Genomic DNA, 12,599 nt, shown 5'->3' with positions numbered 1-12,599 from the left:
ACTGTTTCCGGTCTGGGTTCTCATCAGCCTGAGGAACACCCCGCATTCCATGTTCTCTCAGTCAACAACGCATTTGGGCACTTCTGTTTACCAGGGGTTGTGCCGGGTGCATGTCACCTGCTCCCAGGAAACTGACATTCCAACAAGGGTGAGACGTGGGAAGAGCATTCCAGGCAGAGTGAACACATGCCAGAGGCCCTGACCTCGGACTGCCTCCTCACCCACCTGCTCTGTTGCAGCGGACCAACCACGCCCAGGTGACCTCTGTCCACCTTCAAAGGATGGGGACCCATCAGGCCCGAGAGCCACCAATGACCTGGTTCTGCGCCGGGCTCGGCATCAGCAGCTGTCAGGGGACCCAGCAGTAGAGAAGCGGCCTTCTCGAACCGGGGGCAAAGTCATCAAGTCAGCCTCTGCCACTGCATTGTCTGTCATGATTCCTGCAGGTGATGCTGGGCCCCACCTGGAAGGGAGGGCCTGCCCCCATTTGTACCAGGACAGACCAATGAAGACGCTGCATTTTTCCTGTGCACAGTGATTGGCACTGGGGTGGGCCAATGAGAGCTCTGGGACTTTGACTAAGGAGGTGGGAGGAGCAGATACTGGGAGAGCTGTGATCGCTGGCCTTGAACTCTGACCATGGTTCTGTGTCTGCAGTGGACCCTCATGGAAGCTCACCCCTGGCCAGCCCCATGTCTCCACGATCTCTCTCCTCCAACCCGTCCTCGAGGGACTCCTCACCCAGCCGGGACTACTCACCGGCTGTCAGTGGCCTCCGCTCCCCTATCACCATCCAACGCTCTGGCAAGAAGTACGGCTTCACACTGCGAGCCATCCGCGTCTACATGGGTGACTCAGACGTCTACAGTGTCCATCACATTGTCTGGGTGAGCACTCATGGGTGGGGTCTGTGTTCCAAGATGGGGGGTGGGGGAGAGAAGCTCCCCTTTAACCCCCAGAAATGAGGGACAGTTCAATCTCCGGATCCAGGCCGCCTGGCTGAGACTCCTATGACCGTCAGTGCCCTTCCCCCTCTGAGCTCCAGTTTCTTCGGTTGTAAACTGGGAAGAGTAATTACTATTTCATAAGGTGTTACAAGGATTCAAGTAAATGCAGAGCTAGGCGTGGGGCACATCAGCTTAGGGAGCTTCCTGGTCACTGATCCTGTTAACCCTGCACCGTGTGGCGCCCTGTCCCCAGCACGTGGAAGAGGGGGGCCCGGCCCAGGAGGCAGGGCTCTGTGCGGGGGACCTCATCACCCACGTGAACGGGGAGCCTGTGCATGGCATGGTGCATCCTGAGGTCGTGGAGCTGATCCTTAAGGTGAGTGCCAGGGCGGTAGCGCGCTGGGGAGAGGGGAGCGGGGGTCCCGGGAGCTGGAGCTGCCTGAACATTTGCCTCCCTTCTTCCCCCAGAGTGGCAACAAGGTGGCAGTGACCACAACACCCTTCGAGAATACCTCCATTCGCATCGGCCCTGCCAGGCGCACCAGCTACAAGGCCAAAATGGCTCGGAGGAACCGGAGACCCTCGGCTAAGGAGGGCCAGGAGAGGTGGGTGGGGCCGAGTGCGGAGGCGGGGCTATACCAGCAGGCACAGGGGAGCACTCCAGGGTTTGAACAGTGGGCAGGGCTAAGATGGGAGGGCCGGGCCACAGCTGTGGACAGGAGAAAGAAGTGTGGGGGCCACCGAGTAAAGAGCAGAAACCAGAGGACGGGGGGAAGCACGGGCGGGACAGTGCCAGGTGCCTGGGCTGGAAGAGCGTTGGGTAGTGTCTTGGGCAGGTGGGCGGGGCCAGTAGACATGGATTAGCGAGGGCACAGTCCAGGAGGTGGCCTTGTCCTTTTGAGTGTGTGTAGTCCACTGGGAGGGCTAGGAGAAGGGGTTTCTGTCCGGAATGAGCAAGCCAGGCAAGGCTGGGCCAACTGAAATAATTCTTCCCTTACAGGTAGGAGGAGCTGGGAGAGGGAGGTGGGGCCAGGAGAGTGTTCTATTTCGATTAGTGGGTTTGGCCTGGACAAGTCGGGAGTGGGGATTTACTAGTGAGGAGCCAGACTGAACTGAGTCAGGTGAACTTCTTCCCTCCCTGATTGGTGAGTGGTAGCAGGAGAGGGCGGGACTACAGAGGTGGGAGGAGCCAGAAGAGGTTGGTCCTGCTTTGATAGGTGACGCCAGCAAAAAATAGGTGTGAGGAGCCAAGCGGACCGATGTGGGAGGTTCTTTTGGTTTTGATAGGTGGGTTGTAGCTGGAGAAGGCGGGGCCAGAGGAGTGGGCGGTCCCAGGGGCTGAGGCGGAGCCGGGGCTTGTGAATTTGGTCTAAGGTAGACGGCCCTCTCCTTACTCCCCAGCAAGAAGCGCAGCTCCCTCTTCCGCAAGATCACGAAGCAGTCGAACTTGCTTCACACTAGCCGCTCGCTGTCGTCGCTAAACCGCTCGCTGTCGTCCAGCGACAGCCTCCCGGGCTCGCCCACCCACGGGCTCCCAGCTCGCTCACCCACCCACAGCTTCCGCTCCACACCCGACTCAGCCTACCTAGGTAAGCTCTGGGCGGGCGCCGGGTGGCGGAGGCGGGTCCCCCGGCGGTGCCGGCCAGCGGAACACCCCCTCTTGCCCACCCTCAGGTGCCTCGTCCCAAAGCAGCTCCCCCGCCTCGAGCACGCCCAACTCCCCGGCGTCCTCGGCGTCGCACCACATCCGGCCCAGCACGCTGCACGGCCTGTCGCCGAAGCTGCACCGCCAGTACCGCTCCGCGCGCTGCAAGTCGGCCGGCAACATCCCGCTGTCCCCGCTGGCGCACACGCCGTCCCCCACGCAGGCCTCGCCGCCACCGCTTCCCGGCCACACGGTGGGCAGCTCCCACACGACCCAGAGCTTCCCGGCCAAGCTGCACTCCTCGCCGCCGGTGGTGCGCCCCCGTCCCAAGAGCGCGGAGCCCCCGCGCTCGCCGCTTCTCAAACGCGTGCAGTCGGCGGAGAAGCTGGGCGCCTCGCTCGGCGCGGACAAGAAGGGAGCGCTGCGCAAGCACAGCCTCGAGGTGGGCCACCCGGATTTCCGCAAGGACTTCCACGGGGAGCTGGCGCTGCACAGCCTGGCTGAGTCTGATGGGGAGACGCCCCCTGTCGAGGGGCCTGGTGTGCCCCTGCAGGTTGCTGTCCGCCGCCTGGGCCGCCAGGAGTCGCCCCTCAGTCTGGGAGTGGACCCGCTGCAGCCCCAGGGCACCCCCAGGCCCACGGGGGCCGCGAGTAAAGAGGAGTCCCCCGGCGGTGCGGAGGCCTGCACCCAGCCCCGCGCGACGACTCCCGCAGGCCGGACCCTGGAGCGGGATGCCAGCGGCACGCGGCACCAGAGTGTGCAGACCGTGCAGACCGAGGATGGCTTGGGTGGGGCGGCTAGGGCGGTCGCCAAGGCTGCACTGAGCCCGGTACAAGAACATGAGACAGGCCGGCGCAGCAGCTCCGGTGAGGTGGGCACGGCCCTAGTGCCCATTGTGGTAGAGCCCGAGCGGCCTGGGGCCAAGGTCGAGGTGCCCCGGTCTCTGGGCTCGGACTCTAAGGGGTTGCCGGGATCCGTACCCCTGGTGCCTCCCGCACCAGAGGTCCTCCGAGGCCCCGAACGCTGGGGGCTGGAGATGGTGGAGGAGCGGACCACGCAGAGCGGGCCTCGCTCCAAGCCCACCTCCCCCAAGCTCTCCCCAGAGGCCCAGACCCCTTCTGTAGCCCCTACGAAAAATGCAACAAGTAGCACAGGGCCCCCCGCCCCACCCACTCCCCTGCTCCAGGCCACCAAGCCTGAGGTGGGGCTGACTTCCAGGTACCCCGCTGAAGCTGTGCCTCCATCAGGCCTGACCAAAAGGGCCCCCTGCCCCATGCCCCCTGGCCCATAGCTGAGGGGGCCGCTGGCCCTGCACTGTACAGCCGCCTGTATACATATGTACACATATAAATAAAGTGTGTCTGTGCTTCGTGAGCTTTCTGAGGCTTGCCCCACCTCTCTGGTGAGGCAAGGTTTTGGCCCTCCTGCCTGTGTTCTTGTTAAGGGGAGGAACGCCAGTCCTGGTAACTATAGAGAGGGGAGGTGAGTCTTATGTGAATCTTTCCTTGTGGTCTCACCTATGAGCCAACTGCCCCCGGACCCCAGGGAGCTGCAATGCTGTTCTGAGTCCCAGCGCCCACCTGAAGAAAGAGTTAACAGCCCCATCTACCACTTTCCTTTTATTCCTCATAAATTTTGAGTCAAGTGTTATGGTTCCCATTTTGCAGATGAGTAAACTGAGTCACAGGTTAAGGCACACAGTTAAGGTCACACAATAAGGGACTGAAATGGGATTTAAACTGAAGTCCAAACAGCCTCCTATATGCTCTGCTGGGCTTTCTGCAGATGAGGTGCTGCTCTTCTCTTACAACGTTCCCAGGCCTTCACCAGAGGCTGGAAGGCTTTCCAGAAGGCAGGCAGCTTGGTACACAGTGTGCCCCCACCTCGGTGCTCCTCTGCACAGTTCCGATTCATGTCACCCACACAGGCCCAGGGCCCTTCTGGGGCTACACACCACTTAGAGTGGTCCTTTGAGGTACTGAACGTGGGCCCAGCTGGTCCAGGGAAGGCTACCTGAGTCACATCCAGCACTTGCTGGGCCCCGGAGCAGTTGGAGGGCAGGATGCCAGGAGAGTGTTGCCAGAACTGGACCTGCAGATTGCTTCCAAGGGCTTCTGCTAACCAGCCGGAGTATAGGTCTGCAGAGGATGGAAAGCGGGCATGGGCAGTGGCAGGGGCAGTGCTAGGGAATCCCTAGGCTACTGGCCCTCTCTGAGCTCAGTTCCTTGGTTGTCAATTCCTGACTAACAGCTCTTACTAAACACTACATTCATTACTTTATTCACAACAACCCTGTACAGTAGCTGTTAGTGCCCCCATTTTCCCAGATGGGTAACATGAGAGTCCAGGTAAATGATGTACCTATCACACCATCAGAAACCAATGGCTGAGCCCAGGCCTGTGGGTTGTGTACCTCTCATGTGTTTATGGCTCCCAAAGAGTTCTAGTTCCTACCTCCAACTTGCTCTCAGCCATGGACATACCTGACACCACCTCTGCAGAGAAAGAGTTCTTCAACCCACACCCTCAGGACTCACCATCTCCAAATTTCCCAAATTTGGCAAAGCTCTGGAAGGTGGCCCCGGCTTTTGATGTGAGTGTCACGCTGCTGTTCCAGGGTCTGTTGAGAACATGGTGGCCCTGGACCACCTCCTCCAGGACAAGTAACTTCTTGAGGAAGACTCCTTCCAGCTGGTAGGCATACACATTGGGGTAGGTGTAGCTCAGCTGTTTGCCTGGAAGGCAAGGGGAGGAGAAAACTAGGGACTGTTCCACATCCTGGTCTGGGAACCAGGGAATCACCCTGCTTCCTTGTCCCCACTCACCAATGTTTGAGAACTGGTCGAACGGAAAAGACACACAGAGGAGGGTCTGCCCATATCTGTAGGCTTTAGGAGGCCAGCTGTATGCAGCGGGTGGAGGGAACCCTGGAACGCTGTGGATCAGCCAGAAGCCCTCGTCTTTGTCCAGAAGCAGCACACCTGAACCAAAAGACAGGCTCAGGGGAACTGCTCAAGGTATCCCAACAAGCACATGTGCAGCCAGGACCGTCCTGGGTTTGCAGGGAGCGCGGAGAGGGTGTGGGCAGTCTCTGGACCGCTGCTGAACTCCTTCCGTAGCCCACTGTTGTAACAGGCCAGAGAGAGAGAGAGCATTTACCCGAGATAACCTGTTACCCTGCCCGTGTCCTAAAGGAGCCCCCTCCCGCCCCTGCAGGTCAGGAGTCAGCTGGGGGAAATGCATAAGGAAGCCAGAGCCCTTCTCCAGCCCCCAATCTGGCCTCACCCTTCGTGTGCCCGCGGCTGGAAGAGTTCTGAGTCCCGTAGTTATCAGGTGGCTGGTCATTGTAAAGTAAGAAGGCAAGCTGGGGGAGATGGATGGGGCGACATGAAGTTTTCCCCCAGGCCGGGCCCCCCTAGAGGCCCACCTGGGTTCTGCCGGCACCCCCCTCTCCCCCTTCACCTGGCTGGTGTTCCGGTACAGCGGCAGCAAGCTGCGGCCTACGGCGCCCTTCAGGTTGTCCATGGACCCCGTACCGTCGCGCCAGCCCCCTGAGCCCGCATCCAAGTACTTGTACCTGTTACTCTCCGGCAGCTTGTAGACGACGAACCTGGAGGTTGGGAAATGGACAGAAACGGAGGAAGGGGACGAGAACAAGCCCCAGGCTTCACCCGGGTGCAGCCATCCGCAGTCCGGCCCGGGGGGCACGGTCGGGGCCCCGCACTCACCAGTCCACAGGCTGCCCCGAGTCCCCGTAGCAGGTCAGGGTCCCTGCTGGGACCCAGAGCAGCGCGCCCAGGAGCAGCAGGCTCAGCGTGGCCATGGGGCTGGAGTCGGGGAGTCTGTGTTGGGACCCCGAGGCGCCGGATCACGAGTTGGACCAGGCCGGGTCCTTGGTGACTTTCATTTCCCCAAACCCTCCAGAGAACCCAAGGCGGAACCTCTCGGGATGAAACCCCGCCCCTGAGATGAGAAGCAGAGATTTGAAGAGGCAGGCCCTGTCCCTGGGGGCGGGGCTTCCTTTTGGGCCGTCACTCCCCTAAGATCCGGTCCTCATTCATCCAGCCTACGGTCGCCTCCTATTTCCATTGGATGCGACCCTTGGTAGGCTCCACCCCCTGGCGGCTCAGACCACGCCTTTTGACGGCCCAGTGTCCCGGCCCGACTCTACTCCTGGCCAATCACCGCTCACGTTCTTCCGCTAGGCCTCGCCTCTGTCTCTTTTGATTCATGTTTATCCCAATCTCCCGTCAGACCCTGTTCCTCCCTCGGTTTATGGGTGAGACACAATTTTTTTTTTTTCCTTTCCAGCTTTACAGCCTGAGGTCCAACTCTTGGGACTTTTGCTCTCTTAAGGAGAGTTTGTGCCCGGCCGGTGTGGCTCAGTGGTTGAGCATCGACCTATGAACCAGGGGGGTCACAGGTTCGATTCCTGGTCAGGGCACATGCCCGGGTTGCGGGCTCAATCCCCAGTAAGGGGGCATGCAGGAGGCAACCGATCCATGGTTCTCTCTTATCATGGATGTTTCTACCTCTCCCTCTCCTTTCCTCTCTGAAATCAATAAAAAAAATATTTTTATTTAAAAAAGGGGGACAAAAATCGTGCACCTATGGATGAGGACAGTGGGTGTGGAGTGAGGGCGGAGGGTGGGGTGGGAACTGGGAGGAGGGAAGTTATGGGGGGAAAAAAGAGGAACAAATGTAATAATCTGAACAATAAAGATTTAATTTAAAAAATAAAAAAATAAAAAAGGGGAGTTTGTGCTCCTTGTCCTCTCCCCTTTCGTTCTGCATATTTTCTTGAGCTAGCCAAGGGGTCACTGGATCATGGCATGGTGAAAGGTGCTGTGTTCTGGGGCCGGACTGGGGCCTCTTAAAGGGAGACAGTCCCTGTAAATGTCCCTGGGGTTCAAGACAGGAGGCAAGGAGGATGTAGTGTAGCCTGATCTTGGGGTGGGGCAAAAGGGGAGGCAAGGCCTGCAGGACCCTGAGGGGTATGGCTGAGGTTAGGAGGTGAGTGTGAGAGTATGCTTCCCAAAATCACCGCTGGAGTTACAGCTTCCTCCCATCTTCCAGCACCCAAAACTCACAAATCCAGGCCACAGCTGAAGCTTTATCTAGGAAGAGCATTGGTACAGGACCCATAACCATTCACAAGAGGTGCCAGCCACCACGGGGAAGCTGGGATGTTACAGTGTGAAGACCCCTTCTAGAACCAGAGTCTCTGAGAAGCCTCACCCCATAACCCCTTTTGCTGTCCAAGGCTGCCTGTGAGCCGGTCTGAGGGTCCAGCTCTTCGAGGGTCTGTCTGTCCCAAGTGTGTGAGTGTCCATCTGAGTCCATTTATTTGGAAGTCTGTCTCGTTGGGTCTATGTGACCCTAGGAAGTCTCTGTGTGGCTCCCTGTGGCTCAGGACAAGTGGGAGCTCCCCCAGGTCTGCCTATGGGCCAGTCCTTGTTCTTCCTGGGGATCTGTGGGTCGAGAGTCCAGGCAAGTGTCCATCCGAGGGAAAACTCCCTGCGTGGATCCGCTCCTGTTCCATCCCCAGGCCCCAGGAAGGTCCAAGCGCCGGGGGTGGTGGTGGGGTTGGCTCAAATGTGACGCTTCATGTGCAAGGCCAGGTGATCCGAGCGAGAAAAAGCCCGAGGGCAGAGCTGGCAGCGGAAGGGGCGCTGTCCTGTATGTTTCCTGTAGTGGCGGGTCAGCTCGTCTGAGCGCGCGAACCGCCAGCCGCAGCCGTCCCACGTGCAGGCATATGGCTTCTCCCCTGGAAGGCGAGGAGACCATGAGTGCCATTGTCTGCCCCACTCCTCCCTCAGGTCCGCCACTGCGTCTGGCCACACTCCTTTGCTCAGCCTTGACCAGGACTAGGGTGAGGCAAGCTAGGCGCTTAGGGTGCAAAATTTAAGGAGGCACTCACTCTCTGGCCCTCTGCGAACCCGACCCTTCTTGTTCAGTACCTGCATCTGGCGCCAAGCCGGTTTTCATTTCCTGGGCCCAAGTCATATCTCCTGCACCACTGGCCCATTTCCTGGGCCCTGTTACCCTCCCCGTGTCCTAAAGTCATCCTTTGGCCTGTCCCCTATGGTCCAGGCCCCTACTTGCTTCACGGGACCCTCCAGCTGCTGCCCAACCCTGCCCCTGGCCTTGAGCCTTAGAATCCCCTGGTGTTCCAGGCCCTGCCTGCAGTGATTTCGCTCCCCCCTCCCACTCCCCCCTGCCCTCACTACACCTGGCCCCACCATCTATGCGGACCCCTAAAGCAGCGGTTTTCAACCAGTGTGAAATACCTATTTAGTCAGGGACACTGACTCCTTTACCCTTAGGTTGTTAAATAAAATGATAACAGCTAACAAAACAATAGTCACCCATTGTGAGTGCCCTGTCTTGAACCATAAATATTTAGGTCATATAATAGAGTTGTATCTTATTGGTCAAGTCGCATAAGAAGGTTACATCTGGCCGAAACCGGTTTGGCTCAGTGGATAGGGCGTCAGCCTGCGGACTGAAAGGTCCCAGGTTCGATTCCGGTCAAGGGCATGTACCTGGGTTGCGGGCACATCCCCAGTAGGAGATGTGCAGGAGGCGGCTGGTCGATGTTTCTCTCTCATCGATGTTTCTAACTCTCTATCTCTCTCCCTTCCTCTCTGTAAAAAATCAATAAAATATATTTTTAAAAAAGGTTACATCTGATTGGTTAATTCTTGGTACCAGAAATCCTTATATGCAAGCATAGGCATCTGATTTTTTTTAAAAAGTCACTTTGGAGCAAAAAGAGTAGGTACTTTTTTTTTTTTTTTTTTTTGTAAATCAGTCATTTTACCTATCTTTTGTCAGATCGGCAAAAAAATATAACTTTTTTTTTTTTTTTTTTTTTGGTGTGCCGCAGAATTTTAGTAATTAGTTTATGTGTGCCAGGAGATGAAAAAGTTTGAAAATCGCTGCCCTAAAACATAGGTCTCACTCTTCCTCCCCCCGACCTTTATTCCACAGCCTCGCTCGGTCTTCGGCTCCCGGAGACCCGCTTCTCTTGGGCCCACCCTCCTCTGTTGTCCAGCTATTTCTCCGTATCTTCCTGGAACCACCCTGCATCTGAGCACATGAAGCGGACTCTGCCCTGTATCTCCCCCTGAGCTCCTACCAGGGACCCTACAGTCTGGGCCGCCGCCATGCAAACAACCTACTCTCTATACTCCTGGCTCCCTCTCCTGAGCCCCTGAACCCTGACTCGGCTCACTGCTTGCTACAAACCTGAACCCTGCGTCTTTGGCCCCTCCCCGCAGTCCCTCCTCCAGCCCCGCCCCCTACTCCACTTGCTAGGCTTTCTGCTCCTCAACCGGGGCCCAGATCTTTAAAATACATTATTTATATATATATATATATGGACTTCAGAGAGGAAGGGAGAGGGAGAGAGAGATAGAAACATCAATGATGAGAGAGAATCATTGATCGGCTGCCTCCTGCACGCCCCCTACCGGGGATCGAGCCCGAAGCCCGGGCATGTGCCCTTGACCGGAATCGAACCCGGGATTCTTCAGTCCGCAGGCCGACGCTCTATCCGCTGAGCCAAAACGGTCAGGCCGGGGCCCAGATCGTACCCGTCAGTTCCCTGAAACGTAGCTCAGATTTTCCAGGTGCTCGCTCCGCCCCCACCCGCCTCCCACCGCCGCTACCTGTCCCCTAGCCCTGCTGCCGAGGGTCCCGGTGCGCTTCCAGCTGCCTCTGTCGCGTTCCTCGCCCGGAGACCCCGCTGAGCCGCTCCTGTCATTACGGACCCGCGCCCTGGCCCGGCCTCTAGCCCCGCCCCTTGCTCCTCGCCTCACGCCCCGGCCCCTCTGCCCCGAGGTGCCGCCTCCAGCCCCGCCTCCGAGCCTCACCCGTGTGGGTCCGCAGGTGCGCCTTCAGGTGCGAGCTCTTGGTGTAGCTCTTGCCGCAGCCCGGGTACGTGCACGTGTGCGCCGCCTGCCGCTTGCGCGCCCACGAGCGCCGGCTGCGCTTGGCTGGCACGGTCTCCGCGGTCCCTCTCGGGTCCCCTGCGGTTCCCCCAAGTCCCGCACCCGCCGTTCCCGGTCCCAGACAATTCAAGAAGGAGGGTGGCGCGGCGGAGCCGGGGGCGGGCGCCGGGAGCCCGCGGAAGAGCTGGAAGTGCCCTTGGTACTGCGGAGCCGGGTACAGTGCTGGGTACCCGGACAGCAACCCATAGGGGGCGCCGGGCGCCGCAGGCACCGAAATCCCGGTCCGCGGAAAATAGCTGCCAGAGGAGCCCGCACCCGGCCCCGGGTACACTGGCTGCAGCGGCAGTGCCTTGGGCTCGGGAGCCGGGACCAGGGCTGGGCTCACGAAGGCGTCGGGGGCTGGAGCTTGTGGGACCGGGCGCGCCCAGCCCGGGTGCTCCTCGGGACCCAAGGGCCCAGCCACCAACCCCAGGCCGCCCGCGTACGCTTCCAGGGTCTCGGGCTGCGGTGGGAAGTGCGTTCCTGGACCTTCGCCCGGCGCCAGAGCGCAGGTCTGAGGCAGGCCGCTGGGCTCTGGGCCCGACAGGTTGGTGAAGAAGAGATCCAGGTCCCAGGCAGTGGCCGGATCCCTCTCGTCGTCGTCTTCTCTCTCCCCAAGCGTGTCCTCCAACTTGGGCCTCACGTGGAGGAGCGGCCGAGTCTGGTCCGGGGGACCTGGGCCCAAGTCCTGCACGTCCTCAAAGCGCCACCACTGCGGAGGGAGCCGATAGCGTGAGACTTCTGCGGTCCCCAGGGTACCCATCCCGGAGGCGGAGGGGCCTGGTGCCCTGATGGGGCAGGCTGGCCTGAGGCTCCAGAAGGGGTCTTGTTTGCTTGTCTGTGTTGTCTGTCCCCGTCCCCCCCAGCTTCAGGGACAGAGGTCTATAGGGTCTGGCTGGCGACTGGAGATAAGACTTACATTATCTGGAGTTGCACTTCGGCATGGGGGAAGGGGTGGCAGGGCCAAGAATGGGAGGGGGGCAGCCTTGCCTCAATTTCCCCCCAGAAACTCCCACTCCTTTCCAATCCCCCTATGAGATTAATTCCCAAGATTAATTCTTGGATGTCCCCTGGTCACCTTTGTTCTTCCTCCTGTTACCTGGCATCTCAAGGAGCCTAGACCACCACGGGGTTCAGCTCTGAGCCTTCCTTTTCCAAGACAGAAATAGGCCCTTAGACCACATTCAGATCCCTGGACGGGACTGAGAACCCCCAGCCTGGCCAGGTCTCTGGAGCCCAGGGCTAGATGTAGACCTGATCCCCAAGCTCTGTGACTGCAGACCCGGACCCCAGCCAGCCACCTAGACCCTGCCTGGCCTCACCTTGAGGACGTCCTCCTGTGTGTCTGGAAAGGGGCCAAGGGCAGTCAGCGTACTGATGGAAGGCAAGGTGGTGTCAGCTGTGGCCATGGCTGGCTGGTGCCCATCCAAGGGCCTCAGGTCTCCTCTCCCTTTGTGGCCTCGTGGGCTCTGAGGCTCTGATGGCCCCTTGGAAGGCTCCTCTGTGCTCTCAGCTGATTGGCTGCAACCCCTGATAAGGGTCAGGCAAGGCGGGGGGTGTCACCATTTCTGGGGAACAGAACTTGCCTTGGCCTCTTTGGCACAGCGCCTTAAAGACTGACCCTGTAGCCAAAGCTCAGTCAGATGTTCAGGGGCTAGGGGTCCAGAGGTTTGGGGGTTTGGGTGTTACATAAAGTGAAGTACTGGCTCCCCCAAAGAAGGAAAGACTTGGAGGCCTCTCATTTACCTGCCTGGAGAGGGGGTGACAGGCGGAATGGGGGTTCTGGGAAGGGGCTTTCAGATCCCCCTCTCCCTCAACTGGGGCCCTGCACACCCCTCCCTCTCCCCCTCCCCCAAAACAGAAACAGCCGTGCTGATGGCGGGACTTGGCACAAGCTCCCTGCCAGGCCAAGCATTATCAGACACCCCAGACGGTGGAGGCTGCTATCAGGTGGGGGCCCAGCACAGCCAAAGCTCTGTCCCTGGTGAGTGGCAGGGCTAGACGCTGGGGCTT

General features: G+C 59.3%; 3 protein-coding genes across 6 annotated transcripts in view; 1 reads left to right on the top strand and 2 right to left on the bottom strand.

Annotated features, from left to right (window-relative positions):
* The window catches only part of MAST1 (microtubule associated serine/threonine kinase 1), a 35,720-nt gene extending 31,768 nt beyond the window's left edge, over positions 1-3,952 (top strand). For all 3 annotated transcript variants that reach the window (XM_036302487.1, XM_036302486.1, XM_036302485.1), the window contains 6 exons: positions 240-446; positions 658-887; positions 1,201-1,323; positions 1,416-1,552; positions 2,349-2,536; positions 2,622-3,952. In XM_036302487.1, coding sequence (XP_036158380.1) covers positions 240-446; positions 658-887; positions 1,201-1,323; positions 1,416-1,552; positions 2,349-2,536; positions 2,622-3,883 — 2,147 coding nt within the window. In that variant the 3' untranslated portion in view covers positions 3,884-3,952. The remainder of the gene's footprint in view (positions 1-239; positions 447-657; positions 888-1,200; positions 1,324-1,415; positions 1,553-2,348; positions 2,537-2,621) is intronic.
* A 246-nt stretch (positions 3,953-4,198) lies between these two features.
* Positions 4,199-6,576, bottom strand: DNASE2 (deoxyribonuclease 2, lysosomal). Of its 2 annotated transcripts, none has more exons than XM_036302491.1 (6): positions 6,321-6,576; positions 6,055-6,202; positions 5,878-5,929; positions 5,418-5,573; positions 5,130-5,327; positions 4,199-4,730 (listed from the first exon to the last, which is right to left on the bottom strand). In XM_036302491.1, the coding sequence occupies exons 1-6, from the start codon at positions 6,413-6,415 to the stop codon at positions 4,351-4,353; spliced, it is 1,029 nt and encodes a 342-aa protein (XP_036158384.1). In that variant the 5' UTR covers positions 6,416-6,576; the 3' UTR covers positions 4,199-4,350. The 2 variants fall into 2 exon arrangements, with proteins under 2 accessions (XP_036158384.1, XP_036158383.1); XM_036302490.1 differs by having other exon boundaries at positions 5,878-5,956; positions 6,321-6,573.
* A 1,109-nt stretch (positions 6,577-7,685) lies between these two features.
* KLF1 (Kruppel like factor 1) lies at positions 7,686-12,042 on the bottom strand. Its single transcript, XM_036302489.1, has 3 exons — positions 11,909-12,042; positions 10,470-11,298; positions 7,686-8,359 (listed from the first exon to the last, which is right to left on the bottom strand). Exons 1-3 carry the CDS (start codon positions 11,993-11,995, stop codon positions 8,184-8,186), a joined length of 1,092 nt encoding a protein of 363 aa, XP_036158382.1. The 5' UTR covers positions 11,996-12,042; the 3' UTR covers positions 7,686-8,183.
* Positions 12,043-12,599: the final 557 nt, after the last annotated feature.

This window comes from Myotis myotis, unplaced genomic scaffold (assembly GCF_014108235.1).
Source record: "Myotis myotis isolate mMyoMyo1 unplaced genomic scaffold, mMyoMyo1.p scaffold_m19_p_32, whole genome shotgun sequence".
Classification (NCBI taxonomy): domain Eukaryota; kingdom Metazoa; phylum Chordata; class Mammalia; order Chiroptera; family Vespertilionidae; genus Myotis; species Myotis myotis.
This window is presented reverse-complemented; position numbering and strand designations above follow the sequence as displayed.

What these genes read in the sequence shown, in the direction of transcription:
- DNASE2 (XM_036302490.1), bottom strand. Translation starts at nt 6,415, where the DNA reads ATGGCCACGCTGAGCCTGCTGCTCCTGGGCGCGCTGCTCTGGGTCCCA. An exon ending in TCGGGGCAGCCTGTGGACTG is followed by an intron (nt 6,203 to 6,320) that starts GTGAGTGCGGGG and finishes CCCAACCTCCAG; the next exon opens with GTTCGTCGTCTACAAGCTGC. An exon ending in CGACCAGTTCTCAAACATTG is followed by an intron (nt 5,328 to 5,417) that starts GTGAGTGGGGAC and finishes CTTGCCTTCCAG; the next exon opens with GCAAACAGCTGAGCTACACC.
- KLF1 (XM_036302489.1), bottom strand. Translation starts at nt 11,995, where the DNA reads ATGGCCACAGCTGACACCACCTTGCCTTCCATCAGTACGCTGACTGCC. An exon ending in CACAGGAGGACGTCCTCAAG is followed by an intron (nt 11,299 to 11,908) that starts GTGAGGCCAGGC and finishes CTCCCTCCGCAG; the next exon opens with TGGTGGCGCTTTGAGGACGT. An exon ending in GCACCTGCGGACCCACACGG is followed by an intron (nt 8,360 to 10,469) that starts GTGAGGCTCGGA and finishes CTCGCCTTCCAG; the next exon opens with GGGAGAAGCCATATGCCTGC.